The 12,858-nt window shown below is 41.5% G+C and overlaps 1 protein-coding gene across 1 annotated transcript; it reads right to left on the bottom strand.

Annotated features, from left to right (window-relative positions):
* Positions 1–132: 132 nt before the first annotated feature.
* On the bottom strand, positions 133–11,898 carry slc2a8 (solute carrier family 2 member 8). Its single transcript, XM_061769151.1, has 10 exons — positions 11,561–11,898; positions 10,419–10,581; positions 10,084–10,290; positions 8,786–8,885; positions 8,377–8,588; positions 3,854–4,003; positions 3,673–3,781; positions 3,369–3,500; positions 2,764–2,909; positions 133–1,476 (listed from the first exon to the last, which is right to left on the bottom strand). The coding sequence occupies exons 1-10, from the start codon at positions 11,725–11,727 to the stop codon at positions 1,330–1,332; spliced, it is 1,533 nt and encodes a 510-aa protein (XP_061625135.1). The 5' UTR covers positions 11,728–11,898; the 3' UTR covers positions 133–1,329.
* Between the last annotated feature and the right edge of the window lie 960 nt (positions 11,899–12,858).

Genomic DNA, 12,858 nt, shown 5'->3' with positions numbered 1-12,858 from the left:
AAATGACGTCATAGCGGAAACTTTACATTTGAACAAAACGTACGTGATTTTTCGTCCTTTTTTAAAAGCGTTTCTTTACATTCATATCTGTTAGGTGCTCGTAGACTGCGTTTTGACAAATGCAGTCTGTAGTTGGTGATGAAAACAATTCGTTTATTTGCCATTTTTAGTCCAACACACTAAAACCCATTCACAAACAAAAAGTTTCACATTAATTTGTTCCTATTGCACAAAAATGTAAATGCACGTGCCTTCATAGTGACAGTTGAGGTAAACTACATTAAAAAGTGTAAATCATAAAAAAAAAAAACATTAAATAATGAAATAATTACACCATTAATTTAATTATAACCATCAAAACAGTCTTTATGTATATGAAAAATTATTGTACTAGTATTTTTTGATTTTATGATTTACAATAAATCAATTAACCAATTATATAATGAGATAAATTAATAAAATATGAGGGAAACATTTAAAGTAACGAATTTTAGGGTAAAAAAATTCAAACCCTACTAAATTCTTGCAACAATTTAGTAGGGTTTGAATTTTTTTACCCTAAAATTCGACTCTTGATAATATAAATGCTTGGTGGACTGGATTACAGAGCAGATCAGGCTGCATATGGCCTACTTTGGATTACAAACAAACGTATAATTAAGTTACTAATTATATAATAATAATAATAATTTTTTAAAAAGGGCAATACTTAAACCGTCACTGATGGTGTAGTGGTACACTCGCCTGACTTTGGTGCAGGCAGCGTGGGTTCAGTTCCCACTCAGTGATGGTGTGAATGTGAGTGCCAATGGTTGTCCGTGTCTATATGTGCCCTGCGACTGACTGGTGACCAGTTCAGGGTGTAGTCAGCCTCTCGCCCGAAGTCAGCTGGGATAGGCTCCAGCGTCCCGCGACCCTAACCAGGATAAGTGGTGTTGAAAATGGATGGATGGATATACTTAAACCACCCTGCTCTAGATTGTTTAGAAACCACCCAGGTGGCTGTGTGGAGTCCTGTTGGCTGTCAATGTCAACGTGGACTCTTTCCATCACATTTTGCCAGTTTCCTTCATAATTACACGTAAAACACACAATTTTATCATCTTATAAAAAATTAACCTGCCTGAGATGAGCTGTAGAAAACATTTTTAGCTTCATTTATAAACAAAAAATGTGGGATAAAAAGTGATCCATCCATTTCTTTTCGCCACAGTGCTGATCTCACATTGACTGACATGAAGTGACCAGGCCCACTCGTCCCAGCACTCAAGAGACAAACAAGCATGAGAACATTTTCGTAGCTTTTTTTAATGAGGTTTCTGGAAGCCGTCACTGTCCCGCCGTTCCCCGGAAGTTGGCCTCGATCTGCTCCAGCGTTTGGCCTTTGGTTTCTGGCACAAAGCCGACGGTGAATAGCACACTGAGGAGGCACATGCATGAGAAGAGCCAGAAGGTTCCTGCGCTGGTGAGGAGAGTCTGGAAGAGACCAGAGGAGCCCATTACAAAACAGCTGACAACTGACATTTTTTTTTCCATAGGTGGGCAGTCAGATCCAGCAAAGCCTTCTCTGATGGCTTAAACACTATAAGAACCACCGACCTAAGTTTACAAACTAAATTGTAATATTTGTTCCCAACAGTTCATTCTCATTTTTTTAGCGTTTCTCTTGGCTGCACTGCTTCCAGTACGCGTATGTGGACGTTAGATTTTATTAATTTGATAGTTGGGATAGGCTCCAGCACACCCGCGACCCTAGTGAGGATAAGCGGTACAGAAAATGGATGGATGGATGGAGAGAGAGATTTTATTGTCCAATCAGATTTCAGCCATGTACTGACAAACTAAGTAATTAGCAAAGAAAGCAATGAGCGAACAAACGAATGGACTCACAAGTTAACCGACTAGCCAAGAAATTAATGAGTGAACGGAAGTAACTCACTAGCTATATAACTATCTAGCTAGCAAAGAAATGATCTTACTAGCTACTGGAAAAAGGAACAAGCGAGCAAACTGACAAAGTAGCAAGCTAACAAGCGAAGAAATGCAGAATGAACAAACTGACTAGCAAAAAAGAAATGAGGGAAATAACTGGCAACGGAATTAACCAACTAACTAGCAAAGAAAGCAGAACCCAAACAGACGCACACACTAGCTAGTCAGCTAACTAAATAACTAGCGAAGAAAGCAATGAGCGAACGATCGGCCTGACAAGCTAAAGCTAACACTAGCTAAGAAACGAATGAGCGATGAACTGATTAACTCACTAGCTAGCCAATTATAGAACTAGTGGCACAGCAAAGAGCTAACAAACAAACTGACTAGTTAGTTAGCTAACTAACTAGTGAAGAAACTAATATGCATACAAACTGACTAAGTAGTTAGCTAATTTACAAATGAATAAGTGAACAAAGTGACTGAGTAACTCACTAGCGAATTAAATTGCGCCGAAAGGAATGAGCAACGAATGGACTAACTAGCTAGATGACCGGCAAACTCACAAAGACAGCAAAGAGCAAGAAATTGACAAACAAGACAACTAACTATAACTAGCAAAGAACGGAACAATGAAACAAACTGACTACCCACTAACCAACTGACTAAGTCGCGAGGAAAGGAATGAATTAACAAACAGAGACAGACAACTAACCCACTGACAACCAAATACATAAATAAACACCCAACAAATCAACTAACAAATTCACGATATTGTGCTTGGCGCTGGTCAGAATGTTGGTAGTGATGAAAGTGTATTGAGCTTCTGACCATCATGTCCTGGAAGCTCTTGGTGACAATGAAGGCCATGCCCCAGTTGGTCAGCACACACACGGCGCTCGCAAAGCCACGAACTTTCACCGGGAAGATCTCAGACATCACCAACCACGGGATGGGACCCCAACCCAAGGCAAACCCTACACACAAAAAACACAACCACACAATGCTTAGTCTTTAGTGATTAGTAGAACATAAGAAAACCAAAAATAACTAACACACTAGCAAAAAAGGAACGAACGACCAACTAACCAAATAAATAGCTAAACTAACTAAACACAAACTACAAACAAACTAACAACTAACTAAACTAAATAAATAAATACATAACTGCTGACCAAATACGATACTAACTGACAAAAGAAGGAACTAATGACTAACTAGCAAAGAAAGGAAATTACGCAACAGTAGGCCAACCAATTAACTGACTAATTAGTCAAACAAAGAAACAAACTTCTTACCAACTAACATACTAAATAAAAAACTAACTAGTGAAAAAAGGAACAAATGGCAACAAATAACTAACTAACTAACTAACCAACCAGCTTGGAGGAAGGCTCGATCCTTAAAAAAATTGTTGCATGGACTGTGTGTCTGACCGGTGATGAAGATGGCCATGCTGGAGAGGGCCAACCAGCCCATGTTGGCGTGATGTTCCTCTGGTGAGGAGCTCCCAGACATCAAGTAGAAATAAAGCCCAAATGCCGCCGTGCTTATCACCATGGCCACGCCTAAAAACACAGAACAACTGCAGGTGGGAGGAAGTCACATATGTGCAAGTCATAAGCAAGTTCAAGTATTGGCCACAATAGTCTGACTAGAATCAAGTCACGTGAATCGAGTACCCCAGAGCTGTGATGATGTTATGATGTCAGAAGTCCATCAACATCCTGAGAAGCTCACCTGAAATGACGAGCAGCACTTTCCTTCCCGCCTTGTCCATGATAAGCGCCGCCACGCCAGTGAAGACCACCTGAATCGCACCCACCATCACTGAGGCCAGGTCGCTCTCCTGAAGTACACGCATCATCATCATTGACATCAACACTACACATTTAGCGTAGCATAGCTCAACTCAGATGACCTTGAAGTGTGCCTGCTCAAAGATGTTTTGAGCGTAGAACATGACAGCGTTTATGCCCGACATCTGCTGGAAGACCATCAGCATCACGCCGATGGCTAGCGGCTTGTACACACCTGCGTCCTTCAGGTCCGACATTTGGAAGCTTGAACCCTGTCGGAGATACAGTAGACAACTGGATAACTAACTATGTAGATAACTAACCAACTACTATAGATAAATAGATAACTACATAAACTGTGAGTATACAGTATTAGTGTGTGCGTATTGATGTGAATGTGTAGGTGTATTAGTCTGACAATCTTAAATTTTATAAGATTATTCTACAAGATTGTCCTTAGGTCTGATGTGTGTTAAGAGCGGATTTGTCCTGATTTGTCCAAAAACGACATTGGGTCAGAAATGTTTTTATTTACAGTTGTTTGCTTTTGCTGAGTCAGGGCGCTTCTTGATTGGCTATATTCCGTTCTACGCCACAATTCATTGCATCATAACTCGAGGAGACGTTGGCTTGCCCCACACAGGACAAATTATGTTCATAAATATAGAACACGTTTAATCCTTAACATTGTCGGCCCGACCTGTTTCGGATGCTAAAATTGGGACAAATCTACTCTTAACACACCTCAAACCTAAGGACCATCTAATAGGATAATCTTTTGTCTGGCATTTGATGTGCTTCGTCAGGTAGGGGCAAACTCAGGATAAAAACAGCCCGACTGTCTTTTTGTGTGTACCGGGCCTGCTTATCCAATAAGATTATCCTGAGGTCTGATGTGTGTCCCAATTATTGGGTCGTAAATGGCCAACAATCTGATATATTGAACGCGTTCAATATTTACAACCAAAAATCTTTTTCTATTGGGAAAGCAGTCATGATCCTGCGAATTGTAACGTGAAGCAGAATATAGCCAATCAGGAACAAATTAATGACCATAAATAAAAACAAACTTGTCTTTCCCAATGTTGTTGTTTTTTTGTATAAAAGAAGGTTCCCCAGATGGCCAGAAGTATTTTCCAAAGCATGTTTTTTAGAGACGTCATTGCCATTTAACAGTCCCGCTTCCGGCAACCTTCAAAAACACTTCGGTATCATCGGTGCATATCTGGAAGTGTCTCCTCATCTTCGTTTTTGTGTGATCACGCGAAATTTCGAGATCGGCGGTTGAACAGAATCTTTGTGTGTGTGGTGTTCTGTGTTGAGATTATCGGAGCACACCACACACAATACGACCAAAACTGTTAAATGCCTGATTTTTTGTCTTCATGTGTGGGGTTGGTAGCAGATAAAAAATCCTAATGCGTGTACCTGGCATCAGTGAGTGAGTGAGTGCATGTGTGTATAGATAGGTCTGTCACGATAAAAACATTTTTAGGATGATACTGTGCCGTGAAAAAGTATTGCCCCCTTCTCAAATTCTTTTATTATTGCCGTTTCCCCACTTTATTGTTTAAGATTAATCAAACAACTGTAAATATCAGACAAATACAGTCCCTTCCAAAAGTATTCTAACGGCAAGGTCAATGCCTTTGTTTTTGTCGTCAACTGAAAACACTTGGGTTTCAGATCAAAAGATGACGATGAGACAAAAGGTCAGAATTCCAGCTTTTATTTCATGGTATTTACATCTAGATGTGTTAAACAACTCAGGACAGAGCATCTTTTGTTTGAACCTACCCACTTTTCAAGTGAGCAAAAGTATTGGAACATGTGACTGATAGGTTAGTTAGAGCTAGTTGCTCAGGTGTTGACTTTTAGATTGATTGCTTAAACATTAGATAATGCTTGTTTTTGGCTTTGGGTTTCACCTGCAAAAACTGCATTTGCTGTCAAGCAAACATGAGGACCAGAAAGCTGTCTATGGGAGAAAAGCAAACCATTTTGAAGGGAAAATTGTTCAGAGCTGTTGCATAAACATTGGGCATAGCCATAACAACAATTCAGAATCTCCTAAAAAAGAAAGAAACTACTGGGTTACTGAGCAACAGACATCGAACAGGTCGGCCAAGAGTATCAAGAGCAGTTGATGACAGAAACAATGTGAGAGCTGTGAAGAAACATCCAAAGACAGCAGTCACTGAGATCACTGCCACCCACCACAGGGCAGGGGTAATCCACTGTTCGAAGAAGACTTGGATAGAAGAAATATACAGGCCATACCACAAGATGCAAACCACTCATCAGCAAAAAGAATCAGAAGGCCAGATTGGATTTTGGAAAGAAGTGCAGAAATGAGCCACAAAAGTTTTGGAACAAAGTTTTCTGGACTGTTGAGACCAAGATTAACATCTACCAAAGTGATGGAAAGGCCAAAGTATGGAGAAAGAAAGGATCTGCTCATGATCCACAACACACAAGCTCATCTGTGAGGGGGAGATAATGTCATGGCTTGGGCTTGCATGGCTGCTTCTGGAACGGACTCTTTATTGATGATGTAACTCATGATGGTAGCAGCAGAATAAATTCTGAAGTCTACAAAACCATTATGTCTGGCAGTTTACAGAAAAATGCACCCAAATTAATCGGGAGAAGCGTCACAATGACCCAAACAAACTCCCAGCACAACAAAGGACTTCATTAGGGGGGAAAAGTGGAAGGTCTTAGACTGGCCAAGTCAATCACCGGACCTTAACCCATTAGAGCATGCATTTTACCTCCTGAAGAGGAGACTGAAGGGAGAAACCCTCAGAAACAAACAAGAACTGAAAGAGACTGCAGTAAAGGCCTGGAAAAGTATTTCAAATGAAGAATGCAACAATTTGGTAAAGTCAATGGGTCGCAGGCTTGATGCAGGTATTGCAAGTAAGGGTTATGCCACCAAATATTAAATGTCATTCACTTTAAGTTCATTTAATAATGTCTGTTCCAATACCTTTGCTCACTTGAAAAGTGGGTGGCTTCAACCAAAAGGTACACTGGAGTGAGTTGTTTAACACATCGAGATGGAAATACCATGAAATGAAAGCTGGAATTCTGAAGTTTGGTCTCATATTCATTTTTTGATCTGAAACACAAATGTCTTCAGTATACAACAAAATCAAAGGAATTGACCTTGCCGTTGGAACACTTTTGGAAGGGACTGTATTTGTCTGATATTTAAATTTGTTTGATGATCTTAAACAATAAAGTGGGGAAACAGCAATAGTAAAATAATTTGAGAAGGGGGCCAATACTTTTTCATGGCACAGTATCATCATCATTACTTTTGGTGGAAACTGTATGCTATCATGTTTGTATTTGCATTGTTGGGAAAAGGCTTCCTTAATTGCAAGCTGACGGGAAACGGAAAATGTCCCACCATGTTTTTTGTTCCCATCTGAAGAAAGTGGGCGGGATGGATGTGTTTCAAATAGCCCTCATCATGTTGACGTTTGTTATGTTGCCAGTGCAACTTCATATAAATTCGACATACCGACTCGTTGATGTTAGAGGGATCGCCATTCGCTGCGTTCATCTGGCTTTAATCCAAAATATTCCCACAATGTCACTGAGGCATTAGGCTTTGGAACCAATTCAATTGATGCAGCTCAACTTTCTCTTTAATTGGGTTTGAAAACACATTCTTTCTTTTTGTCTGCTTCAACACTGTCCACACCCATCATTCTCACTGCGTGTATGTGTCTGTGTGAGTCAGTTTCCCACAGCGGCGAGCATGTTGACTGACAGGAGAGGGGAACAGGTAGCGCTACTGAATGTTGATGACGTATGTAAATACACTAGCCATGGGACGGTATCAGATTCTGATGGTATGATAACCTTGAGCAAAAGTCCCGTGGTATCACAGCATTTAAATTACAGCTCTAAAATCTATTATTTTGAAAAACAACTTTTTTACATTGAACACAATCTATTTAAATTTTAAACAAATTATCTAATATTTGGTACACAAATAAACATGTTCCATGTGAAGTTTAAATAAATGGATAGATAAATAAATACATACAAAAATAACACTTAGTAAATCACAATGTGGCGGCACGGTGGACGACTGGTTAGAGCGTCTGCCTTACAGTTCTGAGGACTGGGGTTCAATCCCCGGCCCCGCCTGTGTGGACTTTGCATGTTCTCCCTGTGCCTGCGTGGGTTTTGTCTGGGCACTCCGGTTTCCTCCCACATCCCAACAACATGCATGGTAGGTTAATTGACAACTCTAAATTGCCCGTAGGGGTGAATGTGAGTGCAAATGGTTGTTTGTTTATATGTGCCCTGCGATTGGCTGGCAACCACTTCAGGGTGTACCCCGCCTCCTGCCCGAAGATAGCTGGGATAGGCTCCACTACGCCCGCGACCCTAGTGAGGAGAAGCGGCTCAGAAAATGGATGGATGGATAAATCACAATGTCAGTGGTGAGCCCAAAATAAACATCCCCAAAATAAACACGCATGTAAATGAGAATTTATCCAGTCCGGAAAAAGTATCGTGTCATTTTATTCATCGAATGATAAGTTGACATAGTAATTATCATGACAGGCCTGTGTGTGTGTATATTTGTGTGTGGGTGTCCTCTTTCAGACCCCCAACCTGCCTGTTGGTCGCAGGCGTCCTCTATGCGGGTGCACTCCCACTCTACGGCCGCGTGGGGCCCCCTCAGGAAGCGCAACGCCTCCTCAGCCTCGCGCCGCTTTCCCTGCGAAAGCAGGAAGCGCGGCGTCTCTGGCATGAAGCACATGGACGCAATCAGCAATGTGGGGGGCACGGCCCCGCACACTGCCAACCAACGCCAGTCCACAAACAGACCTGCAGGGGGCCACAATGACAACACAATGAGGGCAAGCTGACTACCTAACATATGTACATCTACCTATCAATATTTGCATGGGAAACTTAAAACACACAGACACACACACACAATTATCTTCAGCTTTAGACACAACAATTAGCTTCAGCTTTAAACAACACAGACTTGTGTGATTAGCCAATCAGCAGCCACGTACCAGCCACGTAGGCACCCATGATGCCAAACACCACCATTAGCTGCACGCAAGAGCCCAGCATACCTCGTACGCGCTCGTGAGCCATCTCTGAGATGTACAGCTAGAACAAAAAAAATAAAAATAAAACTGCAAGATGGACATTGTGACCGGAAGTGGTAATAAGGTGAGAGGAAATGAGGACACATTGAGAGAATACAGGAAAGTAAGTAATGACCAAAAATTATGTATGAAGGAACAGGCAACAAGGAAAGATGCATACCAAGGAGTCTGGCAAAAGGTTACAGGAGTGAAAGGTAACAGAAATCAGGGAAAGAGGCATAACAAGGAGTGAGGAGAAATGTTGAGGGGGGAGGAAACATCAAGAGAGAGAACGACAGTAAAGCAAGTAAATGGGAATAACAAGGAGTGAAGAGACAAGCAACAAGGTAAGCGGCATAACAAGAGGCAAAACAAGAAGTCTGACAAAAGGTTACAATAGGTAACATAGCAAATGGAGAAAGAAAACAAGAGGTATAGCAAGGAAAGAGGCATAACAAGGAGTCAGACAAAATGACGAAAAAGGTGAAGTGACTGGAAACAAGAAAAGAGGTATAAGGAGAAGTGAAGAAGAAACAAGGACAGATGCATAACAAGGAAAGAGACATAAGGAGTCTGAAAAGAGGTTACTAAAGGTAACAAAGTAAAAGGTGTCAGTAAACAAGGAAAAACGTATAACAAGGAGTGTATAGAAAGGACAAGGAAAGAGACATAAGGAAAGAGGCAAATCAAGGAGTCTGACAAAAGGTTACAAAGCAAATGGAGAAAGAAAACAAGAGTTATAGCAAGGAAAGAGGCATAACAAGGAGTCAGACAAAATGACGAAAAAGGTGAAGTGACTGGAAACAAGAAAAGAGGTATAAGGAGAAGTGAAGAAGAAACAAGGACAGATGCATAACAAGGAAAGAGACAGAAGGAGTCTGAAAAAAGGTTACTAAAGGTAACAAAGTGAAAGGTGTCAATAAACAAGGAAAAACTTATAACAAGGAGTGTATAGAAAGGACAAGGAAAGAGGCAAATCAAGGAGTCTGACAAAAGATTACAAAAGGTTACAAAGCGAAAGATGAAATGAAAAGACAGGAAAAGAGGAAAGAGGCATAACAAGGAAAGCAGCATTGCAAGGAAAGAGGCACGAGTCTGACAAAAAGGCTACAAAAAGTAACAAAGTGAAAGGTGAAAAGAAGGAGGTATAATGAGGAGTGAAGAGACAGGAAGCAAGGAAAGAGGCATAAGAAGGAAAGCGGCACAACGAGGAGTCTGACCGGCACGACGAGCGATGCGCCTCCGCTGGCGAGCCCCGTGAGAATACGTCCGGCGTAGAGCATCCACACATTATGGGCGGCGATGATGACCGTGAAGCCGAAGACGAAGGGCAGCGAGCAGAACATGAGCATCAGTTTCCTGCCCACCTTGTCAACCATCCAGCCAGTCAGCAGGCCCCCCGCCGCCGCCCCCAGCGTCACCACCGACTGAACGTGTGGAGGACAAATGCAGCGTCACCATGGAAAACAAAATAAAACTGCTCTGTTACATGTGACGTCCAGCCAGTCAAGTAACGTGTGGTGAAGCAATAGTCGTCCCTTCCTTCCCCTGTTACCCCAAACCAAGACGCCTGCATGTCGTCCAGCCGCAGTCGAGGGTCCGAGCTCCCAGCCAGCTCCGGGATGGCGGGCGAGCTGTAACCCAGCACAAACCCGAAGCTCATGGGCCCAAGCACGGACGCCAAGGTGGCCAGATACAACTTTCTGTTACTCACTTTGCTGCACAGGAAGGAAGAGGAGGCAGAGGGGCACGTTAATGATTAGCGCTAACAAGGATAACTCCGCTTGATTGCATTTAGCAAGTCATGAGGGACCTTAATTAAATCATTCATGTCAGCACACTTGAAATCTACAGATAAGTCACACACATCTACTTTTCATCATTTCGTCACACACACATTATTCCCTACAGTGCTCATCTTGGGTTTCAGCCTGTGAGTTATTATTTGACATTTTTACATGAATGATCACCAATTGAAGTCTGTCACTGATGGTGTAATGGTGCATTCGTCTGACTTCAGTGCAGGCAGCGTGGGTTCAATTCCCACTCAGTGACGTTGTGCATGTGACTACGAGTGGTTGTCCGTGGTATATGTGCCCTGCGAGTGACTGGCGACCAGTTCAGGATGGAGTCTGCCTTTCACCCCAAGTGAGCTGGGAAAGACTCCAGCAACCCTGAACAGGATAATCAATATTGAGAATGGATTGATGGATAGTTGAAGTCTATAGATGCATGTTTTTTTTCGTAATTTTTGTGAAGCTATAATGCTGTGAAGTGATTTCCCAGTTATATTTTTTACCTCATCATAATTATTTATGCATCATACTTGAAAATAAAAGTGGACTTGCTACACTACGAAGAGGAACCCCATTCTCTACCATTACTTTATTACACTATTTATTAATTACTTTATTTACATTATGCTTACCTGTAGCCTATTTTCCGATTACTACGGAAATCTTTAAGTCATTTGCATATCATTCCATGTTATATTTTGCAATAATTCAGTGTAAGGAAAAAAATGCAGTGTCAAAATATTACATATATTACAAACAAAAATTCAAACGCATAAAGAAAATTTATTTCGTACTTAATTTAGAGCAGTTTAATTTGTATTTTTATTTATTCAAAATAGGAAAGCGCAATATATATATATATATATCACACACACACACGCAAACAATTTGTATTGCTTACCTTAGATACGCGTCCTGCTCGGACATGAGAACAGTGGGATCATCATCTCGACCGTCAGCATTCAGCAGCCTCCTGCGCTCCTGCTGGATGTCCATCGCGAGTTTCCCCAAAACTTTCTCAAATATTCCACTGTGATCTTTGTAAGTCGTAACATGGACCGTTGGCATTTACATGCTAAAAGACTTAAATACAATCACAAATATGAATAACACTTTGATTTAATCAGCAATAACGTAACGTAACAATGATGAGTGTAAAGACATCTCGGCGCTTGTAGGTCTTCAGTTGGTCTTCTTCCGTTCCGAATCAAGCTTGCTTCGTCAACATTCCAGTCAGCTGACCACCGGCCGTGTCTTCCATTTCCGCTTTGGCTTTTCAAAGGAAATCAACAGAAACTACAACAAACGGTCCAACTCGGCTTTGTTGGGCGTTATTGACATATATTTTGTCATTTTAATTATAATTAAATCACAGGTTTGTCTTAAAAACAAACATTCTTGAGTGTTAGGCTGGCTTTTACTCTTTTCTAGGAGTAGTTAGTTTTATTTTGTTAGTTGTAACTATAGTTTCCGTTACCAAAGTTCGTTCATTTGATAACATTTTCCGCGTCTTTTCGGTATAAAATGTGATATTTTTCCATTTTGTTGTCCTTTTATCTTGCATTGTTGCTATTGTCCTGTTATTCGGGACAATAAAAGCCGCCAGTTCCGTTGAAGACGTTTTCATGGAGCCACGCGGGAGTTTGCTCGCTAGCAAAATGTCATCGAAAGCGAACGTAACCTAATTTGTCAACATTATGGACGTTTCGGAGAGGATGAATTAACCTAAGGTGAGCTCAACTTGAATTTGTTTAGCTTTTATGTTATATTAATACTGCTTGTGCAAGAATGCGATGCAGCATTCGGCTAATGCCACCGTCTGAGAGTCAGGCGTCATTAGGATTCCCACATGGTTTCTCGACAAGACACGCCCTGCTCCAATATTACTGGCTCCAGGACACGCGCCGCTGCACCATGATTGGCTGTTGTATCTCTGTAGAACACGCCCTACTCCTTCCAGACGGGTAGCGGCGTTAGTTTTTCCCACTAACTTTAACTCACCCTAATCCTAACTTTAACCCATCCTAAACCGACTTTAACCACAACCGTATCCCTAAACCTAACAAACTTATTTGCTTTTATTTTGTACAAATGTGATACATGTTTGGGATGCTCATCTCGTTACATCTGCGTAGCCTGCCCTTCGCGCGACGCAGGAGCCAATCATGTTGCAGTGGGGCGTGTCATGTCCCAAAAAAA

The sequence above is a fragment of the Phyllopteryx taeniolatus genome, chromosome 3 (assembly GCF_024500385.1).
Source record: "Phyllopteryx taeniolatus isolate TA_2022b chromosome 3, UOR_Ptae_1.2, whole genome shotgun sequence".
Lineage (NCBI taxonomy): Eukaryota > Metazoa > Chordata > Actinopteri > Syngnathiformes > Syngnathidae > Phyllopteryx > Phyllopteryx taeniolatus.
This window is presented reverse-complemented; position numbering and strand designations above follow the sequence as displayed.